General features: G+C 38.6%; 3 protein-coding genes and 1 non-coding gene across 6 annotated transcripts in view; 3 read left to right on the top strand and 1 right to left on the bottom strand.

The window, feature by feature from the left end:
* Positions 1-1,028: 1,028 nt before the first annotated feature.
* LOC131219599 (uncharacterized) lies at positions 1,029-7,316 on the top strand. Its single transcript, XM_058214836.1, has 4 exons — positions 1,029-2,475; positions 3,594-4,043; positions 4,645-4,942; positions 6,259-7,316. Exons 1-4 carry the CDS (start codon positions 2,053-2,055, stop codon positions 6,393-6,395), a joined length of 1,308 nt encoding a protein of 435 aa, XP_058070819.1. The 5' UTR covers positions 1,029-2,052; the 3' UTR covers positions 6,396-7,316.
* Positions 7,117-7,311, top strand: LOC131219835 (U2 spliceosomal RNA). The gene has a single exon (XR_009158477.1). It is a non-coding gene; the product is annotated as a U2 spliceosomal RNA (small nuclear RNA).
* A 177-nt stretch (positions 7,317-7,493) lies between the features above and the next one.
* On the top strand, positions 7,494-13,003 carry LOC131218223 (uncharacterized). The gene is made up of 4 exons (XM_058212904.1): positions 7,494-9,400; positions 10,341-10,784; positions 11,417-11,696; positions 12,849-13,003. The coding sequence occupies exons 1-4, from the start codon at positions 9,005-9,007 to the stop codon at positions 13,001-13,003; spliced, it is 1,275 nt and encodes a 424-aa protein (XP_058068887.1). The 5' UTR covers positions 7,494-9,004.
* Positions 13,004-15,717: 2,714 nt separating this feature from the next.
* Positions 15,718-23,735, bottom strand: part of LOC131219598 (centromere/kinetochore protein zw10 homolog) — a 47,551-nt gene continuing 39,533 nt past the window's right edge. For 2 of the 3 annotated variants that reach the window (XM_058214833.1, XM_058214834.1), the window contains 4 exons: positions 19,058-19,216; positions 18,814-18,970; positions 18,630-18,712; positions 15,718-16,166 (listed from right to left, as the gene is read on the bottom strand). In XM_058214833.1, the coding sequence (XP_058070816.1) occupies positions 16,083-16,166; positions 18,630-18,712; positions 18,814-18,970; positions 19,058-19,216 (483 nt within the window). In that variant the 3' untranslated portion in view covers positions 15,718-16,082. The remainder of the gene's footprint in view (positions 16,167-18,629; positions 18,713-18,813; positions 18,971-19,057; positions 19,217-23,735) is intronic. The other variant, XM_058214835.1, reaches the window with a different exon arrangement.

Raw genomic sequence — 23,735 nt, 5'->3', positions numbered from 1 at the left:
AGCCAAGACCAGGTGGTAGATACTGGACCCTTGATAGAAAAAAACGACTTTGTGCAATATGACCACTTGATTGAAACTGCCTGATTTGTGAAGCAGTAGACGCATTGATTCCAACTAGATAGGATACTCGGATCTGTCTCAGAGATTTTGTCTGCTTTCTGTCGATGGGAAGCGTGTTGGGTGATGATCAGGGAGGGACGCGGATTAAGCTCCAATTGACAACGCCACGTGAATCAGTGGGGATAATAGGTGTAAGGTTTCTAAGGCCCACCGCCATTTTTATTTTCCATCCAATCCGTTGATAAGGTCACAGATCTAGATGAAGGAAAACACGAATACCAGCTTGATCCAAAACTTTTGTGATCCCTAAGAAGTTTTTAATAGTGGGCGTTCAATCACCACTGTTTCCTGTGGTGTGGTCCACCTGAGCTTATTTTTGGGGCCATGCCCGAAAACGGATGGACGGCGTGGATGAAACACATACATCATGGTGGGCCCTATAGTGGCCAACATCAGTCACCACCAATCCGCTTCCCTATGATCACGGAGGTCGATTTCTATCTATCCGATGCAGCACATGCGAAACGATACGTGCCGGTTTCTCCACTGTACACGTGGCAACATTTACAGTTATTTGAACTGTAGATCAAGTGGGCCTTAACCTTCGATGATTGAAACCCAAAAACTTACACATATCAACTTAACCTTGTTTGGTACAGATGGCAGGCTTTAGGTTACATGGTGAATCGGGTCCGTCCAAATGGTGGTCACCACTGTGGATGCTCTAAACTAAACAAGGAAACACTGATTAGACGATCCCAACCATCAGATAACTGAGCTTCAGATTGATATTGGTTGGCAAAATGGGTAGCAGTCGGGAAAGTAAGTTTAAAAAAAAGTGACGGTAAGGATTGACTGATCAGACTTACATTCCAATAAATAAAATGGACTTGGGCTTAAATTGGGTCCTTTTGTTTTGACATTTTTTATATGAGAAAATCTTTTATGCTCTGGCAGAGGGTGCTGGATGATATGCAGGCACTTAGAAATTTCATAATTGGTGAACATGTAATTCAAATTAAACTGTCCAAATTACGGGTCCCAGTTCACGTGTAACAAGAACGAATAATTACGCTTATTCGATTATCTGACTATCGGATCGGTGGGCATTCATTCAACGGCAGAAAATGGAAAATATCCAATGGTCATATTTCGACAAGCAAGTGTCCATGAATCAGAGGTTAGGATTGCTCCAGCAATCTGATTTTTTGCCTGTCTCCTAGTGACAATGGGTTTTACAATTTAGCCGGTTTAATCTGAGGTTATGTAAAGCGTACAATTTCTAAGCGACCGTTTATCAAGTGTCATGCGCTGCCAGAGTATCAAATAGCTCTCCCTTCAATATTGTAGCCGAGCCTGAGTTCGAGCAGAAGCCCAGGCCCGTTTTGGAGCATCGTTAGCTGGGCCAAGCCCAACTTCATAGGTTGTTCACATCCAACCAGTTTGGACTATAACTTAGTGTCCACCCAGCAGATAACTTTCAGCATGTTAAGTGCGTGCGTAATCCAACCCGTCCAAAAGGATGGTCCTACCGTGAGGATCACATTACATAAAAAATCAGCCCCATCCACTGATCAGGCCAACAACACCCTCATTTTGTTATTTATCAGCAACAAAAAAAATTATTTTCTACGGTCCCCTTGATGAATGGATGTGGCTGATTTTTTCACAAGTGGTCTTCATGATGGGCCAATCTATCCAACGGGTTAGATGTCGTGCACACATGATAGGTTGGAAATTATCCACTAGCTGGACCATAACTCATTGTCCAAGCCGTTGGACATGAGGATTTCTGTGTCCAACTAGTTGGACGTGTGCATTTCTATTTATGTTGACCAAAGCAACTCATGAAGGGTCAAAGAGACACACCCATGTGGAGCCCACCCACTATTATACACCAAATCTGTGTGTATAAACATCACATGAATTCAAACTATCTTGTGAAACACATCTCTAACTTCTCATACTTCTTCATCACCTTAGAGAGGGAGCATGACAATAGACTCAAAATTGATTGAAGAAGGTGAAGCTTTCATCAGGAAGAAGGCCTTCTTACATTGCACTTCCAACGACGACACTGATGACGATCTTCGAAGCTTCAGATCATGTCTCAGATGGATGTGTTTAGACCAATCCAACTGTTTTCGAGCCATCATTTCATGGACCCTTTTCATCCTTCTCACCATCGTTGTCCCCACCTTATCGCATTTTATCCTGGCATGCTCGAACTGTGATTGGAAGCATCAACGGCCTTATGACATCGCAGTTCAGCTATCTCTTTCTATCATCGCCACCCTCTCGTTCATCTGCCTTACGCACTTCATAAGCAAGTATGGCCTACAGAGGTTCCTCTTCCTTGATAAGCTCTGTAACGATAGCGAGAAGGTTCAGCAGCGATATACAGCACAGCTCAATGTAAGTTTTCTCTTCTCTTTGCAAAATTGACAAGATTTAAGCACACCCTACATAAAAATTGTATTGGGAATGTTCTCAATTTGAATTGTTAAATAGGTCTATTGATTGATCAGTGCCAAATTATCTTTGTTAATCATCTTCGATGAGCAGCAATAAAAAATAAAATCATGATTGACGGGATTTCTACTCTTAATAGAATTTCCAAAAATCATGAAATGATACTCACATGGATACGAGAACGCTCTTTCTTACGATACAACTAGAGCCCCATTTAATGAAATTCTATTCACAGCAGAAATTCCAAAATTGCTAATTAATTTTCTCTGCTCAGGATCCTGGGGATCTAAAATTTTGAGTAATCTCTGAAGCAATATCTGTCTCTAGAAACCAAGGATTGTTGGAAGAGATTGAAGATAGATTTTTTTTATTTTTTTTTTTGAACAATTTCTTTTGACTTTATATGAGTTCATACCAAGTTTAAGTCATTTCAAGATTGTTTGATTTCATGTTTAATCAAAGGAATGGTGAAAGGAGAAAAGCTCCAAAACCCATTATTCTTATTCATTAATTCTACCTAATCAGCTGAATAAATTTGAAAATTGTGTTGTTTTCCTTCTTTTTTTCTAACGACACAAAACAACCCAACTTCTATTAGCTAATAAACAAGGATATGAAAACATAGTCAATATCAACTCCATCTTCCTACAAAATATTTGAAATTTGTTCTGTATTCGTTCTGAAAGAAAACAAGAAAGAAGAAAAAAACACATCCTGATTTGCACCAAAGAGCCCAAAATCTTTCATCTCCATACAGAAAGAAAAAAGAATGCACCCATTTTTTTCCAATTTCCTGCTCTTTTTCATAACCCCAAATCAATCCAGACTCTATTACAGATAGAAACAAAATATAAAGAAGGAAAAGAACCAAAAACTCTTATGTATCTGTTCTACCCAATTAGCTAATAGTCCACGATTATTGTGCTCCTTGTATTTTAATTCAATTATTAAATACCGAGTCGACTCAACCCAACTGGACATTCAATTGAATTTGTTCTCCTCTCTTGAGTTCTGACTACCAAAAAGTTTTTTTTTTCCCCTTCACCTTTCCTTGTATGCAGAGATCTTTCAAGCTCCTATTCATATTCATTCTCCCCGGCTTCGTGGCTGAGAGCGCATACAAGATATGGTGGTACTCCTCTGGTGGCACCCGGATACCCTTCCTAGGAAATGTATACATGAGCAACGCCATGGCGTGCTTCTTAGAGCTCTGTTCATGGCTCTACAGGACATCCACCTACTTGCTCATCTGCATGCTCTTCCGCCTCATTTGCCATCTCCAGATACTGCAATTGCAGGACTTTGCTCTGGTCTTCCAGGAAGAATCAGATGTGGCGATGGTCTTGGCAGAGCATTTGAGAATTCGGAGGCAGCTAAAGATCATAAGCCACCGGTTCCGAGCTTTCATTGTGTTGGCTCTCATCTTTGTCAGTGCCAGCCAGCTTGCTTCACTGCTGATCACACTAAAGTCCCATGCAGATGTCTATATCTTCATGGCTGGAGAACTCACAGTAAGTCTCCTCAATCGATCGAGTGTGAGTTGTAAATGTTGGACTTCGGTACTATCAATATCACAACTGTGAGTTTGCGCTAAGGTCAATTGATGTTTATATTGATCCAACTAATGTCGGGCCCATGAACATCCGATCATTATCAGTCTTGTGGGCATTGGCATGCATTGAAATTCTGGTCTAATCAAATCATGCTGAATCTCCCATCTTTGATCAAAATGAACTGAATTTGTACTGTCAGGTGGGAAATGATGATCATATCCAACCATGATCAAACATGAATGTCGAATCATTTATTAATTGGATGTGATGAACATGCCAGATCTTTTCCCTGATCAAACTGGACTAGGTTACTATGATCAGGTGTAAGATATACTGTCACCTGATCATGATCAGCTGTAACATTTAGATTTGGTGGGTCGACATACACCATCTTGCTCCTCTTAATCGATGGAATGGATATGTATGTCGAGGTGTGGGCGCTGAACATGCTCAAACAGCTGTGATATGCCATCTCCCATTGGAACTCCATGCAGTTTCAACTCACACTAGGCCATTCCTCTTGATCAAATTGAACTGAACTTGTGGAGTGTATTGCCAGCTATGCTCAGTGGGCCTCGTCACTGGTATTTTCATTTGCCTACGAAGTGCAGCGAAGATCACACACAAGGCCCAGGCCATCACGAGCCATGCCACCAAGTGGCACGTGTGTGCCACCATCGACTCTTACGACACACCCGATTACGATACACCAATGCAGATAGCTTCCTGCCCGCGTATCTTTGCATTGGATGTCTATTCGGATGAAGAAGAGGCTGTGGATGAAGATGACATGGATGACACTAAATTCATCCCGCCCCACGCCCACACCATCTCCTTCCAAAAGCGACAAGCACTGGGTATACAAAAACACCTTCCTCTTCTCTAAAATCAAATGACTTCTTTTCTGATTTTGCTTAGCATGTTCTATTCGGTATTGATAAAATAACCAAACTCAAAAGGGGCCATCCATTCTATAGTGTATCCACCAAAGTTTGGTAGCTGGTGGGCTAGCAATGTGATGAGTATTGTATTGGATAAAGGAAGAAGATAACCATCTTCTTCTCAAGAATAGCCCTTGAATTTGAAAGAGAGAGACCCGAAAAAGAGAATAAAAATTAATAGTATTGAATGAAGGCCTTGTGAGCAAAAGAAGTCCCACACTCTTACTCTGGCTTAAAATATGAAACTTGACCTAAGTAGTTAAAAGTTAATAGAAATATTAACCTTTAAATGACTAAAACAATGACTTTCAATCACAACTAGACTCTTAAAATACTAAAAATGACAAAACCATAACCTACTAAAAATAGTAAAATTTGACTTAAAAATGATTGAGTTGCAAAGGTGTTTGGGAGCCAATGGCCACGACGTAGAGCTCGCCATCTGTCCAATGATACCGTATACACGCAAAATAGATAACCGATCTCAAAAGTTATGACCATTAGAAGCTATATAGTATGCATTTTCGCCATTTTTTCCCCATTGAAACTTCTCCAGCCCGAACAGATGTGATCATGGCACTCCATTGAATTGTCCTTGACCCATCCTACACTAAAAAGGCTGCATTGGATGCACAAGTGAATTTAATTGAAAAAAAAATTGCTTAATTGAGAGAGAAATGATGTGTTTCCTAGAATTCGTAATGAGTTTAGTAGCACCTGAAATTGCAGTTTAGTTTCTTTCAACTCCAAGTTGAAAAATATTGTAATTGAAATTTGAAGCCCATACCTTCACTATGAATTCTAGATCAAGGAAATCACAATTGGTCACTTCCATTTTATTAGGCTAATAATTGAAATCCAATTTAATAGAGCATCCAAACACACGTTGAACATCCTGTTGGATCAATGTCCATGAGGCCCTATTACTCGTGGCCACTCATGGAGGAGATCCTGAGTAATCTCCACAACGGGTTGCTAATCAAGTATTTAAAATGTTTTAATACATTATTTTTATTTTAAAAATACCAGTTTTCGACTAATTAAATACATATAGGCGGTGCCACTTTGAGGTACTGAAGATGCTGACGTTGGATTGATGGATAAATGTAGTAAAAATCCTAGAAAAACTCCTATGGTCCAAAAGAACATAACTTGTTTATTTTATGACAATGACGACAATGACAATGATGATGATGATATGTCAATCTAACCAGCTTGTTTATCTTATGCAGTGACTTATTTAGAGAACAACAGAGCTGGCATCACAATTTTCGGGTTCATGTTGGATAGGACATGGCTGCACACCATTTGTGCTATTGAATTATCTTTGGTCTTATGGTTGCTGCAAAAGACTGTTGGGTTTTCTTAGAGAGAGATGAGAGTTCTCTCTTTTCTTTCATTTTCTTTCATTTTATTTTGTTGTATATTCTCTCCATTTTAAGAAAGTAGAATGCATCTCTTTCTCTCAAGCGTATATAGGCAAATTTCTGCAGCAATGACAGTGGGGTTTAAAGGCAGCAGAAACCTTTGTACGGAAAGATTGAGGAGAAATGTGCAAGCTTTTCAGATTTTTCAGATTTGAGGTTTTTCTCAGTAAATTATATCAGGAAAATCTCACAGAAGATATGACAATAAAAGATATTTATTATAATTTAATAAATCATTTTAAGAACTTAAATATTATATATGTGCGTGTAATTAAATAACAAAAAATTAATTAAAAATCACAATAATTTTATGAAAAAATTGCAGAAAATCATAAACTGTTACAATTTTAGGAGTCACAATTTTTGTCATAATACCCACATTACAACTTAATTACTACGAATCATCACCGTAGCTTTGTCCTAAGCTCCTAGCTATTCGGGCCAGATATATGAATCTTGTTTGGGCCATCCAACCTCTCAAGATTATTTTTACCACCGGCTCCATTGCTGGCTGTTATTCCTGGCTTTGTGATGAAAGAAAGAGGCCGCTTTCAAAAATGTAAAGTGCCTGCTGCTCTTTGAGATTAGTCCCACATCGAAAAGAGACACAAGAGAGCAATGAAATCTCATGTATAAAAGCAACGGAAGGCAACGTACCAAATCATACCTTTCTCGGCCTTTTGGCTAAGATCAAGTGTAGTATCTGTTCTTATCAGTTTAATATCTGATACGTGGCCCATCGGGTCACATGATATTAAATTAATTTCTTGTGGGGGAGGATCCACTACAGTAGCTTGCTGCTGGGGTCCTCGAGTGTCGCCCTTGCGTTGCACTATTGCGTGGGCTGGCGCACCCCTCCCAAAGCTAACTTCAAAATGATAATCACCCGTTCCAAATTTTACTTTTAAATGATCATTTCTAGGCCTTTAAGTGCAGTATACCCACCGAGAAACTGGTCTTTTTCTTCCTCAAAAAACAACGGTCCATCTGAAATGTCATCTGCTTCGTTTTCGACCACCGTGTGAATATACAACACATACATCAAGGAAGGCCCAATGGTCATGGCGGCACCCACCTAGCTAGATCCGGGGTCGCACTTAATCCACGTTCATTTTAGTGGTCCATCTGGGCCCACTACCTTTTCATATCACAACCATCCAAATAGTTGGACTGTTAGCACATCCAGTAAGAACCTTGGATCATGGGTCATCATCCATAGTGGGGCCCTCTAATGGAGGATCAGAATCAGTAGCGTGGCCGGCAATTCTGGATGCTATTATCATCTCTTCAAAAGTAAATAGGCCGTTTTCTCACATCTCACAAACATAAATCGGGATTCGGGAACATCACAGCTAATAGTCCACACCAACCTGGCCCACTATCCAGGCCCATTGGAAAGCCCAGAGTATACATCTACAGCCCAATTAATCAAATGGACTTGGGTTTGAATCGGGAAAACTTTTATACTCTGGCAGGGTATGCTGGTTGATATGCAGGCACTTAGAAATTTCTTAGGAATTGCATACTTGGTGAACAGGTAATTCAAATTAAACTGTCCAAAATACGGATCCAAGTTTAGGTGTAACAAGAACCAATAATTACGCTTATCTGATTATCTGAACATTGGATTAGTAGGCATTTATTGAACGGTTGAAAATGTAAAAAATCCAACGGTCATATTTCAACAAGCAAGAATCCATGGTTAGTAGTGCTCAAGCAATTTAATTTCTGGCCATTGCTAGTGACAATGGGTTTTACAGTTTAGACGGTTTAATTTTAGTCGTGTGATACGTACAATTTCTGAGCAACTGTCTATCGAGTATCATACGCTGCCAGAGTATCAAAAAGCTCTCTCCTTTGATATTCTGGCCGAGCGTGAGCTCGAGCGCAGGTCCAGGCCCGTTATCTGGGCCTTAGGGACACAGGCCGTTCTGGGCCTAATTTCATATGTTGCTCACATCCAACCAGTTGGACTATTAGTTACTGTCCAACCATCTGATTACGTTAAACATATTAAGTGCATGTGCAATCTAAGCCACCCAATAGGTTTTCCCCACCATGATGATCACATTATGCGAAAATCAGCCCTATCCATTCATTAGGAAGACAACACCGTTATTTCATTATTTATCAGCGGTTATAAATTACTTTCTAATATGTGGCCACCCTGATGAGTGGATGGGGCTAATTTTTTCACAATTTTGTCTTCATGAAGGGCCAACCTATAGGACAGGTTGGATTTCGTGCAAACATGATAGGTTGGAAGTTATCCACTACTGGACGGTTACCCATTGTCCAAGATGTTGGACCTGAGGATTTCTCCGTGTGTCCAACCAGTTGGTTGGACGTGAGGATTTCTCTGTGTCTTATGTTGACCAAACCAACTCATAAAGGGTCAAAGAGACACACCCACGTGGAGCCCACCCACTATTATACACCAAATCTCTGTGTATATGACATAACAGGAATTCAAACTACATTGTGAAACACCTCTCTAAATTCTCATACTTCTTCATCAGCTTAGAGGGGAAGCATAATAATAGACTCAAAAATGACTGAAGAAGGTGAAGCTTTGATCAGGAAGAAGGCCATCTTACATTGCACTTCTGACGATGACGATCTTCAAAGCTTCAGATCATGCCTCAGATGGATGTGTTTAGACCAATCCAACTGTTTTTGGGCCATTATCTCATGGACCCTTTTCATCCTCCTCACCATCGTTGTCCCGGCCTTGTCGCATTTTATCCTGGCATTCTCAAACTGTGATGGGAAGCATCAACGGCCTTATAACATTGTCATTCAGCTCTCTCTTTCTATCATCGCCACCCTCTCGTTCATCCGCCTTACACGCTTCATACGAAAGTATGGCTTACAGAGGTTCCTCTTCCTCGATAAGCTGCGCCACGGGAGTGAGAAGGTTCGGCGGCAATATACAGCAGAGCTCAATGTATGTTCTCTCTTTTCTTTGCATAATTGACAAGATCTAAGCACACCCAACATAAAAATTCTATAGGGAACGTTCTCAATTTGAAATGTTAATGGATGGGATTCTACTCAGATCAGAAATTCCAAATTCAAAAATTAATTTTCTCTGCTCGGGAAAATTTTGAATCATTACTGAAGTAATATCTGTCCCTAGAAACCAAAGATCATTGGAAGAAAATCAAGGTAGATTTTTTTTCTTTAACCTTTCTTTTGTATTTATATTCATAGCAAGTTTTAGTCATTTCAAGATTGTTTGATTTCATGTTTAATCAAAGGAATGGTGAAAGGAGAAAAGCTCCAAAAACCCATTATTCTCATTCATTAATTCTACCTAATCAGATGAATAAATTTGAAAATTGTGTTGTACTCCTTTTTTTCATAACCACACAAAACAACCCAACTTCTACGAACTAATAAACAAGGAAATGAAAACATTGTCAATATCAACTCCATCTTCCTACAAAATATTTGAAATTTGTTCTGTATTCCTTCTTAAAAAAGAACAAGAAAGAAGAAAAGAAACATCCTGATTTGCACCAAAGAGACCAAATTCCTTCATCTCCATACAAAAAAGAATGCACCCATTTTTTCCAATTTCCTGCTCCTTTTCGTAACCCCAAATCAATCCACCTTCTATTACAGATAGAAACAAAGTTTAAAGAAGGAAAAGAACCAAAAACTCTTATTATCAGTTCTACCCAATTAGCTAAAAGTCTATAATTATTTTATTTCTTGTTAGCTATTCTAACTATTTTCATTCAATTATAAAATACTGAGTCGACTCAACCCAACTGGACATGAGTTTTGTTCTCTTCTCGTGTACTGACTACCAAAAAAGAAAGGAAAAATATATATTATAGAGCCTTTCTTTTCTTTTTTTCTTCACCTTTTCTTATATGCAGAGATCTTTTAAGCTCCTATCCATCTTCGTTCTCCCTTGTTTCGTAGCTGAGAGCGCATACAAGATATGGTGGTACTCCTCCAGCGCAACCCGGATACCCTTCTTAGGAAATGTATATGTGAGCAACACCATGGTGTGCTTCTTAGAGCTCTGTTCATGGCTCTACAGGACATCCATCTTTTTGCTCGTCTGTGTGCTTTTCCGCCTCATTTGCCATCTCCAGATACTGCAATTGCAGGCCTTTACTTTGGTCTTCCAGGAAGAACCGGACGTGGCAATGGTCTTGGTAGAGCATTTGAGAATTCGTAGGCAGCTGAAGATCATAAGCCACCGGTTCCGAGCTTTCATTGTACTGGCTCTCATCTTTGTGACTGCAAGCCAGCTTGCTTCGCTTCTGATCACGATAAAGTTCCATGCAGCTTGCTTCAAGGCCGGAGAACTCGCCGTAAGTCTCCTCAGTTGATGAAGTGTTGAGTTGAAAATGCCGGATTTCAGTATACCGATATCACAACTGTCCATTCAATCAGGTCTCAACTTGCACTTGGGGGTGGTGCATTTGTGCTGAAGTCAATTGATGTTTACATTGATCCAACTAATGTCGGGCCCACGAACATCCAATCATGATCATTCTTGGGTTTATTGGCATGCATTGAAATTCTGGTCTAATTGGATCATGCTGATCTCCCATCTCTGATCAAAATGAACTGAATTTGTACTGTCAGGTGGGAAATGGTTATCATCCAACCATGATCAGACTCAGATGTCGAATCAAGTATGAATTTGATGTGATCAACATGTCAGATCTTTTCCTTGATCAAACTGAACTGGGTTGGTATGATCGTGTGCAAGATATACCATCATTTGATCATGATCAGCAGTAACATTTGGATTTGGCGGGTCGATAGATGCTACCTTGCTCCTTTTAATCAATGGAATGGATTTGTATGTCCAGGTGTGGGCTTGACCATGCTCGAACAGCTGTGATGCTAACTCCCATTGGAAATCCATGCAGTTTCAACTCACACCAGGCCATTCCTCTTGATCAAATTGAACTGAACTTGTGGTGTGTATTGCCAGCTATGCTCGGTGGGCCTCGTCACTGGTCTTTTCATATGCCTACGCAGTGCAGCGAAGATCACACACAAGGCCCAGGCCGTCACGAGCCATGCTGCCAAGTGGCATGCGTGTGCCACGATTGATTCTTTCAACATGGTCGATTGCAATGCATCAATGCAGAAAGCTGTGGGGGATGTCCATCCGGATGAAGAAGAAGCTGCAGATGAAGATTACATGGATGACACCAAATTCATCCGGCCCCATGCCCGCACCATCTCCTACCAAAAAAGACAAGCACTAGGTAAGACAAAAACACCATTCTTCCTATCTAAAATCCAAATGACTTCTTTCCCGATTTTGTTCAACATCTTCTATTCAATATTGGTAGGAGAACCCAATTCAACCAGAGATTGGTTGATGATCGCAACGAGTGTGGCCCCAGGTAGCTGGTGGGCCAGCAATGTCGTGATCAGTAGTGTACACGAGTAGCATCAGAAGTGCATGGACAAGGAAGAAGATCACCATCTTCTTATCAAGCATAGCCTTTGAATCTAAAAAGTAAAATTTGATTTAAAACTGAAATTTCACTTAAAACGATTGATTTGTGAAGGTGTTTGGGAGCCAGTGGCCAAGATGTAGAGCTCGTTGATATCTTTCCAATAACAGTATATGCATGTGAAATGGATAACCGGTTGCAAAGCAATGGCCGTTGGAAACTATAGTGTATGTTTAGGCTATTTTCCCCCAAGCAGGATCTCTCCAGCCCGAACATATGTGATCTTGGCACTCTATTGAGTCGCTCTCGACCTATCCTACAGGCCGCATTTGGATGCGCAAATGAATTTAATGGAAAAATAAAAATAAAAATTTGCTTAGTTAAGAGAGAAAGGATAAAAGATAATGTGTTTCCTAGAATTCATAATAAGTAGCCCCCCAAAATTGAAGTTAAATCTCTTTCAAGTCTGGCTTGAGAAGTATTGTAATTGAAATTTGAAGCCCATACCCTCAATATGAATTCTACGTCAAGGAAATAACAATTTGGTCGCTTGTATCTTATTAGGCTAATAATTCCAATCTAAGTTAATAGTGCATCCAAACACACCCTAAACATCCTGTTGAATCAATGTCTATGAAGCCCTCTTGCTTCTGGCCACTCATGGAGGAGATCCTGAGAAATTGCCACAATGGCTTGCTGATCAAGTATTTAAAATGATTTAATATGTTATTGTTATTATAATGAAATAACAATTATTTTAAAAATATCACTTTTAGACCAATTAAATGGAAGATTAAACTCTATGTAATGTTTTTAAAGCATGTAGGCAGTGTTTCAGTTTGAAGTATTGAAGATTAATAAAAATCTTAGAGAAAATCCTATGGTCTGAAAGAACATAGGTTGTTTAGTTTACAGTGATGATGATATGTCATTGACCAACTTGTTTATTTAATGCAGCAACTTATTTGGAGAACAACAAAGGTGGCATAACAATATTCGGGTTCGCATTGGACAGGGCACGGCTGCGTACCATTTTTGCGATTGAATTATCTTTGTTCTTATGGTTGCTAAGAAAGACTGTTCAGATTTCTTGGAGAGAAAGAGAGACATGACTTCTTTTCTTTTCTTTCATTTTATTTTGCTGTATATTTTCTCTCCATTTAAAGAAAGGTAGAATGAATAAAGAAAGCAAAATGCATTTTTCTCATATGGAAATATAGTTACCATGTGATACAATAATATGGGCAGAGACCCATCTGACCAACAGATAGAAAATTCTTCATTGGTGTCTAAAGTAGGCTCAGTTGGTTGCTTTTATTTATTTATTTATTTATTGCTGAGAATCAACTACATATAAGCTAAGACGGGCCAAACAGAAAAATGTATGCACAGAGGCATCATTATACCAAAAAAAAATTTAAAAAAATCAAAATGAAGGCGGCCGGCGCCGCACCCAAGTTAGAGGCCAGAAGGCCTGATAAGCAATATGATCAACATTAGCATTACCTTCACTATATGTGTGGGAGATGACCCATGAAACAAATTCCCACAAAGTGTCCCTGAAGCTCTGCACCAGGTTAACCACCTCCACCCTCCTCCATCTTCAACTGTCGGGTGACCCAGTCTTCTGTGCTAGCTGTAACCTCTCAGCCTGGTTGCATTTGGTTCATTGCTAATGAACACTCCTGTTTATCATTTTTCAATCAGACAGGTCTGATTGCATTGTTTGGGCACAAAATACAGTAGCTTAGTATTTTATTTGGCAGTAATTGGCATGGCCCATTCAAGCACTTTTAATGTATTTAAAGGGCCACTAATCATATGTAACAACTAGGGATATACTTAGTAACACTTACAAGGATCACTAACTACATGTCTCTCTTTTTTTCCTTTTTTTTTTGGGGGGGTAAAACAGTAACCATATATTTCTCGTGTATTTTTTTTAAATTTTTAATAGGCAAGTTTCTACAGCAATGATGGTGGAATTTGAAGGTAGGAGAAACCCTGTATGGATAGAGTGAGGAGATTAGACAATCTTTTCAGATTTGAGGTTTTTCTCGGTATATTATATTGGGAAAATCTCACTGAAAATACGACATCAAAAAAGTAGTTATTATAATTTAATAAATCATTTTAAAAACTTAAATATTATATGTTTATGTAATGAAATAACAAATAATTAATTAAAAATCACAATATAGTTACGGTGTACAAGTAACAAGATAGATGACTTGAAAACTGGTCTAGTAGCTTATCTCTTACCCTTGGAAATGTCGCCATCCACCTGACAGGTCAATACTGCATCCAAGGTTTTATTATTATTATTATTATTATTATTATTATTAGTTATTTATTCCCTTAGTATTTATCTTGAATAAAGTCTCTCCTTGGAATTGTTCCTAACTACTATGAATATAAAGAATAATATTTTGGTAAAGGTCAAATTAATTAAATAAATATTTATTCATTCCATAAGAAGTGTATGACATTTGCCTTTCCCATCCGCATGTCCAAATGACATGTGTGCAATATTCTAGCTTTGAATAGGTGGCCCACAGTTTGGATCTAATGGCCTAACCAATTAGCCCGTTTCTCTCCTAAGTGGGGCCTCCGTGTACAAAACAAACCGATTTCTAAAACAATTTTTGCCAATCACCGTTTCCTCTCTGTTTTTTTTTTTTTTTTTTTTTAAACTTTTCATTGTGGCCCACCTGAGAAATAAAAAGGGTTGATCTTTATGCTAGAACACCCAAAAAGGAACATATCAGCATCCTTGCGTGTGGAAGGTGAAGGCCCCATACGCTCACGAAATAAGTGTGAATCTTCACCTATTTTTTTTGCCCCACATGAAAAGAGATTTCTTTCTAATTTTCTAAGGATAACCATTGTCTTAAAAATTACTCAAGCATAAAGGCATGGCATTCAAAAATGTCATATGCATATGATGATCCAAACCAAACCATCCAACTTGGAGGCTACTCCATTGATCAAATCAGCCTGTAATAAAAAAATTCTTCAGTTGGATCATCTGAACCATCTATTAATGGGTGAAGATTTTGCCAACAGCCTGATTTTTACTATAGCTCACCCACTGTTTTGCATATCAATGAGCAATTATAGGTCTAAATTACTCACGTCAAAGGACAAAATGGAAGAAAAGTAGCTCCCATGTTCCCAATTTAACCAAGGTGGGTCTAAAAAAAACTAGTTGGGCAAAACTTGAATTAACATAAAAGGCTCCAAAAGGACTGAGTATGAATCGATTCTCTCCACAGCACCTTAGCTTTTGATGTTGATGCTCTCTTGTTCACTAAAAGTTTATCTTTCCCTTTTTCTAGTTGATCATAGAAAGAGAGATCCGTGAAAGAAATACAGAAAAAGTTCCCACACCAAAAGGCAGCATTCTCATGCAAATTGATCTTCAAACAGGCCGTGCATACATCACAAGGATAGAGGTGGAGTCCACTCTAATTGGGGCAATCGGAGAGTCCAATCCAGACCATTGAGTCTAGGTCCAGCAAACATTTCATGGCTAGCATGAAAGAAAAAAAAAACCCCTCATCTGTAAGATACTGTGATGTAAGTGATGTTTCGAATCAGAAGCAATCTCTGGTGGCCCCAGTAAACAAATGCACAATTGTTTATTGAACCTAATCTGATCTTGACAGACCATTTTATAGACTACCAGATTGGATTATTAGAATGGTCCAATTGGTGTTATTTTCTCATGGTAGCCCATGAGACCTAATGGACAGTCCTGAATTGGTTGATCACTCTCTTAGTGTCATCCAATCATTTCCTTTTTAAACCATCCATTCTTTCCGCATAGAGCGAAGCACCTGAAGAGGACCAGCCTCCACTTTGGGTATGGTTACAATCATGATAAGGGGCCACCGATGATCTGTTCAAATATCCTGTTGATGTACATGTGGGGCCAACAAACTCCTGCACTAGTCGTTTGAGAACTTCATATGAATTTCTATAATTCTTTGGCAATCCATAGCATCCCCTTTTCAACCAACTCATATTTTCTGTTTCCCCAGACATTCTACAAGCCCAGCCCTCCTCAACAAAGGGTACCACCTTAAATGCAAATTAAAATATACAAAGGGGGAAAGGGGGAAAAAAAAAAAACCCTCGCAAAACTACATATGTTAATGATAGCTCCTCTAATGAAATTGCATTGTGATTCTATGAATTGGCTTTTCCTATCCTCCACAAGCATTCCTTTCTCAGAGGTGAATCTGTAAATATCGCTTTGACAAAATTTTCCATCTGCCCACATGAAGAACAATAATATGTCATAACCAAGCTTGGATAAGAAAATGCAACCAAAAGCTTTTTTGGATGAAAATTTTTCTCGAAAAATGAAGAAAATAAAAATATAAGCTGAAAGAATTGCATCGTATACTCTCAATCCAATTTCCTGTGAGATTCTACCCATTGAACAGTTTCACAGCAATTTGCTGAGAGAACGAAGAGGTTTCACCCTACCAACATGCTGCATGCGTGGAAGATCTCAGTCATTCTTCAGGTAGGGGACTCTGTAAACATGTCCTCCGCAAAAAATAAGGTCAGTCCAATCATGAGGTAATCAAATTGACAGTCAGAAAAATGATGACCAACAATCTGGCGAACCATCTTCATTCGTGCTTTCGGTAAACCCAAGCTCACCTGCCTTCAGCCAAAACACCAGCTATGAAATTGGCCTTTCCAGGACATTTGCTAAGTCCATTCAAACATATCCACCAAACCATGCAACTCCAAAGAATGGCATTTTGATGTACAACTAAAGCCCAAATTGTCGAGCTTTGGCCAAATCAAGCCCTCATCCGACAATCTTTCCTCATAAGACCAAGAGGTTTTGAATCCAATTACTTCTTCGCCTCATACTGGGGGGTGTGATTGGTAAGGAAAATGCAGTTGGTTTAACACACAAGCTACTGTACTATATGTTTGCTTCAAAAATTAAAAAAAATACAAAATAGGGTTTCTCACATGGAACTAGTTGAGCAATAAAATTAGTGCTCAAACAATTATAGTTAGCAATAAGTGATGTTTGAGTGACATCCAGGCAGTCCAAAAGGTTTTTCCCACCATGAAGATAACCCAGCACAAAAATCAGGCTTATCCGTGAGGTGGGCCACACCAGTGTTATCAAAATCGTTATCGTACCATAAATCGTAGTAGGTGTTGAATCGTATTGAATCGCAAATCGTATCGTAAATCGTAAGAATATATGAAAATATAAATAAATCAGATTATAAAAAGTAAAATAATAATAATAATAATAATAAACTAATCAATCTTCCTTCTGCCATCAATGTGCACCAAGTAATACCATGTCATGATAGTGTTAAAGGATTCTAATTCCCTTTTCTTCTTCTTTTTTGTCTTTCAAGAACCCTTAAAAAACCATACAGGGGTCCTTCAATAATTTATGTTCTTGTTACATGTTTTGAATGTAGAATCACGGTGGAAAAGCAGCCTTTGATACTGGAGACCGACAAAAAAAGATATTTTGATTTCTATGACATCATTCTATAATACATTAAGTCAGCATGATTGTAACCATCCATAAAAATATTACAGGTAAGTCATATGTCAATTTAGTGTTTTAACCTGTTAAGAAGTTAAAAATCACAACAACAAAAAAAGGCTACATGATTTAATGTTGAAAAGAATATATATCATTTAATCTCTTATAAAGAATAAATAAAATAATTTACCTTCTCCGAAAGATTCTTAAGCCCCCTCCCTCCGATTTAAAACATAAAATGAAAGCTGATGAAGCGTAAATAGAAGAGAACAAGTATAATTTGAATCATAAATCGTAGGATTCATATAAAAAGGGATTCAAGGTTAGGATTCAAATCGCTTTGCTTAAGATTCGACTAAAATCGTAAATCGTAGGATTTTGACAGCACTGGGCCACATGTGTAATTTGGATCACATTAATCACTGTCCATTGTCTCTATGGTGTGACCCACATAACAAGTGGATCAGCCTGGTTCTTGCATTATGTGTTATCAGTCCTCCTTTGATTAACTTCTTCTGGGCCACATCTGACCTGATTTACCACCAACTTCCATTACTAGTGTTTTGAATATTAATAATAAAGGACCTACTAGAGCCATGGAACTTATAATTCAAGTGGAAAGGACTGATTATCTATAAGCAGGTGCATGTGATAGTCACAAGCAACACATGAACGTCAACTGCCAATGTGGCATGCGTATAGTTCATCTGAACCGCACAAAAGGCGGCCCCACCATGAGGATCACCCAGCGCAGATATCGGAACAGTCCATTCATCATGTGGGCGACCCTGTAAGAAACCAAAGGACAGTCTCGAAAACACTTGCTATGTGATATAATATGCATGCATGGCTTGCCTGATGAGTGACTGGACTGATTATTGAGCCTGGGAATCCTCATGGTGGGACCCACCTTATGCAGCTAGGATGTCATGTGCATTCCAGGTTGGTATTTGAACAAGGTTACTTACATATGACACTCAGATGGAACTGGTTAAGTGTGATTTAAGTATATTTGTGTCTATTCAATTACAAGATATGGTTACAAGTTTCTGATTACAGTACAGAAGGTTGGCAAGAATTTGTTTTGGACAATTATGCAGAAAACACAAATCAAACATCATAATTGTTCGCTATGCAGTGAATCTCAAAATAATATGAGTAGAAATTTTGAAATTGACATGCTCGAAATCATATCATACCTCAAATGGTGTAAAGCCACAACTAACCAATTGTCCACTTTCCCAGCTTGCCGTAATGGATTTTAAAGGCATATCTAATAAATCTGACAAGACAGAATGTCTCAGCTTTTTGGTTCTAATGTATTTATCAGACAAGTTTATGAGACCTCAAAAACCAAAACTAAGCCTCATAAAGAGAACTTGCCTGCAAGTTTTCGAAGTTTACGTAATGATGGTAAGAGCTTTTCTAACTGAATCCATATGTAGCTGTCTGAAAATTTCTCGTTTTCTTTGGCATCCGCAACTAGAGACTCAAAAAGTGAAGATAGGCTCTCGAGTGTGATATGGATCAGCCTCTGAAGCTGAAAACACATTAATTCATCTTAGGGCATTAGAACACAAGATATTTCAAAAACAAACCCAAACGTATGCCAATCAAGAAACTGTACCTGTAACGTTTCCTCGGCTGCCATATCATCTAAAAGGAGTAAATCTTTTGTTATTCTGGAAAATACAGAATCCAGGATTTTACACATAATTCTCTTGTATGTTGATGGCAGTAAGAGTGGCTCCCATACGATATGCACTTTCTCAAGGATGAAAACAACCTGATCAAGATATTGTTAGCTCTCAAAAGCTAAAGCACACTTATCAAAACAAGTACGTGCAATATTTATCATATTTGCTTCGAAATGAGACTTTTTTATGTTTATCATATTTGCTTCAAAAGTATACTTTTTTATTGGATGGAAAGGAGACTAAGTAGAGATTGAAAACAGGGTCCAAATGAAATCATCACATCATCATCATCGTCGTCGTCGTCGTCGTCATCGTCATCTCAGCCCCTTCTCCCACCAATTTGGGGTTGGCTTTTAAATGGTTGATTGGCAAAATTTAAGACCAGGTGCCAACCAGACACAGCCTTCATCTTTCACCCAGACTCTTTGGAACTGGCCATGGCAAAGGCTCACAAGAACATCCTCAAAATAAACAACTACGAATTTCCTTACCAAAGCACAGAATACAACAGTTGAATAACTGTTAAAATTTAATGACATGCCCATGAACTTGGAGCTAGTATGAAGGGATGAGAATGGATACAGTCACAGCAGGCCCCAAGACAAGCATATAGCAGATAAAAACAAACAAGAGTGGACCACTGATTGGCAACCTTCATATAACCCACATTACAACTTAAAAATTATTCCCAATCATCACCAGAGCCTTGTACTAGCTATATGGGTTCAGATTTTTGCATCTTGTTTGGGCAATCCTACCTCTCATGATTGGTTTATCACCGGCTCCCACCTGACAACAACTCCCAAATCGGGGGGGTGTTGTAACTGCATTTTGAGTCCCAATTATATCTTAAAAAGTGGGGCTAAAAATTTGATATCAAATGAGAATGACGAAGAAGATGGTTGGTGGGGAGAAACAGAGTGCTCACTATTGACAACCTCGAACGCAATTGATGATCATTCCTTACATGTGCCTCTTGTGTCATATGCGGACTCAGTAAACCACTAGTTTATTCATTGTCCATTCACATGATCGGTTAAAGAGGCTTTTTGAACAGTTTAAAATCCCTTGGGTGATGCTAGGGACCATTGATGGCTTGCGTTTGGGTTGGCATGGAGGTGGCTACGAGAAAATGGTAAGGTCTTGTAAGGGCTAGCTTTGTTGGTAGGGTAATGGGCTATTTGGGGGGACAGAAATAACCAGTGCTTCTGAGATAAGTGTGGCTCTGTTTTGGAGGTCTTTTGGAGAACGAAGTTGAAAGTGTTGGATTGGGCATTGACCTAAAAAGGTTTTTGTTGAATATCTTCCTAGTTCTTAAGCTAGGTTGCTGTTTTCTCACCTTTTTAATAAATTTTCATTAATTTTCAAGAAACCAAAAGAAGGGATGAAGAAGATAGTGTGCAAAGGCACTATTTAATGGTTTCTCAAAAACATTTTACATCTCCCTTATGATGCAATAGGATGCAGATGGCGATGCCTCCAAGATACAGACAAGCTCAATAGGAACTTCAACCGCTACAACTTGCAATGTGCATGGTTCAGTTGCAGCTGAACACATTCCACACCATGATGCTCATTCACAATTTAAATGCGATTAGAACCAACACTAAGAATGTAAAGTGAAAAGAAAAACAGGAGCTTCAGATTGATTTGAAGCTCATACAGAGGCCATGCGTATAGATAGCGCATGAGCTGTTTGAGAGTTATAGTTTGAAAAGTTATTAAACCAACAAGGGGCATCATGCATCTCATGCAGATCTGAGAACAACGACAGATGTTGGATTGTCATACATGAGGATATAAAGACACGTGGATAATCGACATGGCAAATAAAGTCAAACAAAGGCTTTTTACAATATCTGGTTGTCATCGTTGACGCCTTGTCCCAGCAGTACAAGTTCACTTCATATAGACATATTTAGAAATTCAAGACGCCAACATTATAAAAGCATTAAAGGGGTTCCTAACAAGCCTATACACCTACAATCAGAGCAACTGACATGAAATCCCCTCTGAGAAGGTGCCCTCTAAGAAGGTGTTTAAACCTTAACTTCCATGTCTGTATAACCAGTGACCTGAATAAGCTAGGGCAATGAAAATAAGGGTTGGACGGGAAACATCCAACCAGGGTCAAGCTAATTGCTCTTTAGAATGAAGAAATGCTATTTGATGAAAGCCCAAAAACAATTCTTTCAATCAAGAGGTACTAAATGATAAAATTCTTATTACTAAGGGTGATCTTCAACAACATAGAGGCTCTTCCCAAATAAAATAAAGGAAACGAAGAATGTTATAATTCCATAGGTGGAGAAAGAAGCTTCACGCAAATTTTGGCATTGAACCTAGGGCTCAATGACCCATTGGCTGCACAATAAGCCATAATAAAGAGTCAGTACCTTGGACCTCCACACAATTACCAACATGACCATTGGTAGAAGGATTACTAAAAAAGAATGGACAAATTTAAGGACACAGATTTTCATATGAAATACAGTCCAAATTGCTGTCCAGGAAATACGAGAGATACCCATTCCCGCAAGACCAGTACACGGGAAATTTTCCGATTTCAGTAAAGATCAGTGTTTTAAATAGCTACGCTATGTAGCGTGTAGCTTATGCTATGTAGCGTAGCATAGTCTTAATGCCACGTAGCTCATGAAAATAACTCAAGTCTCATGTGGCCTACGCTACATCATAATTTGCATACACTACACGCTATGTAGCTCACATGATGTTTTCAATGATTTGTTACATTTTTCCATTTCCAATAAAAATTAGTTAACCTTTTTAATGCTTTCAGTAAAATAATCTAAATAAAAATATTAAATCAGTTTCATTGCTCTTTCTTTACCTTTATACTTAATCATTTCCCTTTCCTATTACTTTAGGTTGCATTTTATTGCACCAAATATCATGAAATTTTGTTAAATTTCATTATTAATCAGTCTAATCTGGTATAAAATATCATGACATTGGTGCAACCGAGCAACTTGATTAAAAACCCAGAAGTTGTGTGTAGCTTACTGATGTAGAGCGGGCCTTAAAAAAGTCGTATCTCGCAAACTGGGATGAGTTTTTCGACATATCAATATGATTTTGGGGTAGGAGAAGTTACTTTAGCCACCCAACCCTACTACGCCGGGTTGCCCACGCCAGATTTGCGAGATTCCATCAGATTAACGATCAAAAGTCCCTTTTATTTTCGTTTATACTATAATTAGTAAGTTTCGGTTTGATTATAACTTTTAATCCTTTGAGTTGTAGGAGTCGTGCCCTAGGGTTGGGCATCGAGTCGAGTCGGACCGGATGAAGTCCAACTCGACTCGATCCGGTGTTTGCAAGTACCTGACCCGAACTCGATCCGATTCAGGACCGAGTCCAGCAAGGCTGACTCGATCCGACCAAGTCTGACTCGGTCAGGGAAACCAAGTAGGATCGAGTTGGGTACGATTCGGATCAAGTCTTTTGTTTTAATATTTTTTTTTAAAATTTTTTAATTTTTTTTTGAAAAAAATTAATATATATATATGGAAATTTTCCAAAACTTGTAATAAATTTATTTTTTATTTTATTTTATTTTTTAAAGAAGAAGAAGAAGAAATTAAGGATAACTTTCCTAAGTTAATAAAATACATCCATAAAACGAAAAAAGTAAATAAACCTAACATGCACATACAGACAAATAAAACTTTCGTACCTTCAATAACCTCTGTATGACAAATGCATTTGTGGCGTGTAACCAGATGAACCTTGTCCGTGATAGTAACCCCCTCCTCCACATCTACCTTCGTTGCCAAAATCATCCCTTGGTTCTCTTTTTACGACTTCAACTGCAGTTAAATTCTGGGCCGACTTCGAGCTGGAGGTGTCTAAAAGATAGTCGTTCACCTTTTCTGAATCTGATGGTGGAGATGTCTTCCCATCGTCCTCGTTCATAGATTGAACAAGTTTTTTCAGCCGCTTTTTATAATCCAATTTGTACGAGATTCTCAACCGCCTATAAAATGCTGCGAGACTTTTAAGAAACTTTGATGATTTACTCGTGTTCGTGCCTGCTTCAGCATTATAGTCTCAGAATGGGTCTTTGTTGTTGTCTGGTACTCCTAGATGTCATTTTCAAGCTTTCTTTTACGGGCTCTTTCTAATCGTGTTTTTCTTGTTCCCATAAAATTCTCTCTTGTTCTTCTTCTCTACTAACTGTGAAGGGCCTGAAGGCAGTTCCTTTACTTAACCCTTCTTCATTTATAATAGGTTTACTTCTATATATTCTGTGGCTGGTTGTATTAGTTGCAATTGTAGAGGGAGGGGTGTAGAAAGTCTTTGTATTTGAGTCGAGAATAGCTCGAAATAAATCCTAAACTTCCTGAGGAGCTTCGCTACATAGTGCAGCATCTCCTCTCCGACAAACCAAATGTAATTTCAGCCGATTTGTTTTGTTTACAAATAATTTTTCACACAACTTACATTGTAACTTTATCTTTTCATCTTGGTAGTAGACTTGGACTCCATAATCCCAAATATTTGCCGATGCATTATCTTTCAATGACATATCTACAGGTGTATATTTTAAAAGAAAAGTATCTGGTTAGGTTAAGGTAACATTTAAAA

This window comes from Magnolia sinica, chromosome 11 (assembly GCF_029962835.1).
Source record: "Magnolia sinica isolate HGM2019 chromosome 11, MsV1, whole genome shotgun sequence".
Lineage (NCBI taxonomy): Eukaryota > Viridiplantae > Streptophyta > Magnoliopsida > Magnoliales > Magnoliaceae > Magnolia > Magnolia sinica.
The sequence above is the reverse complement of the archived record's forward strand: the minus strand, read 5'-3'. Positions and strand labels throughout refer to the sequence as shown.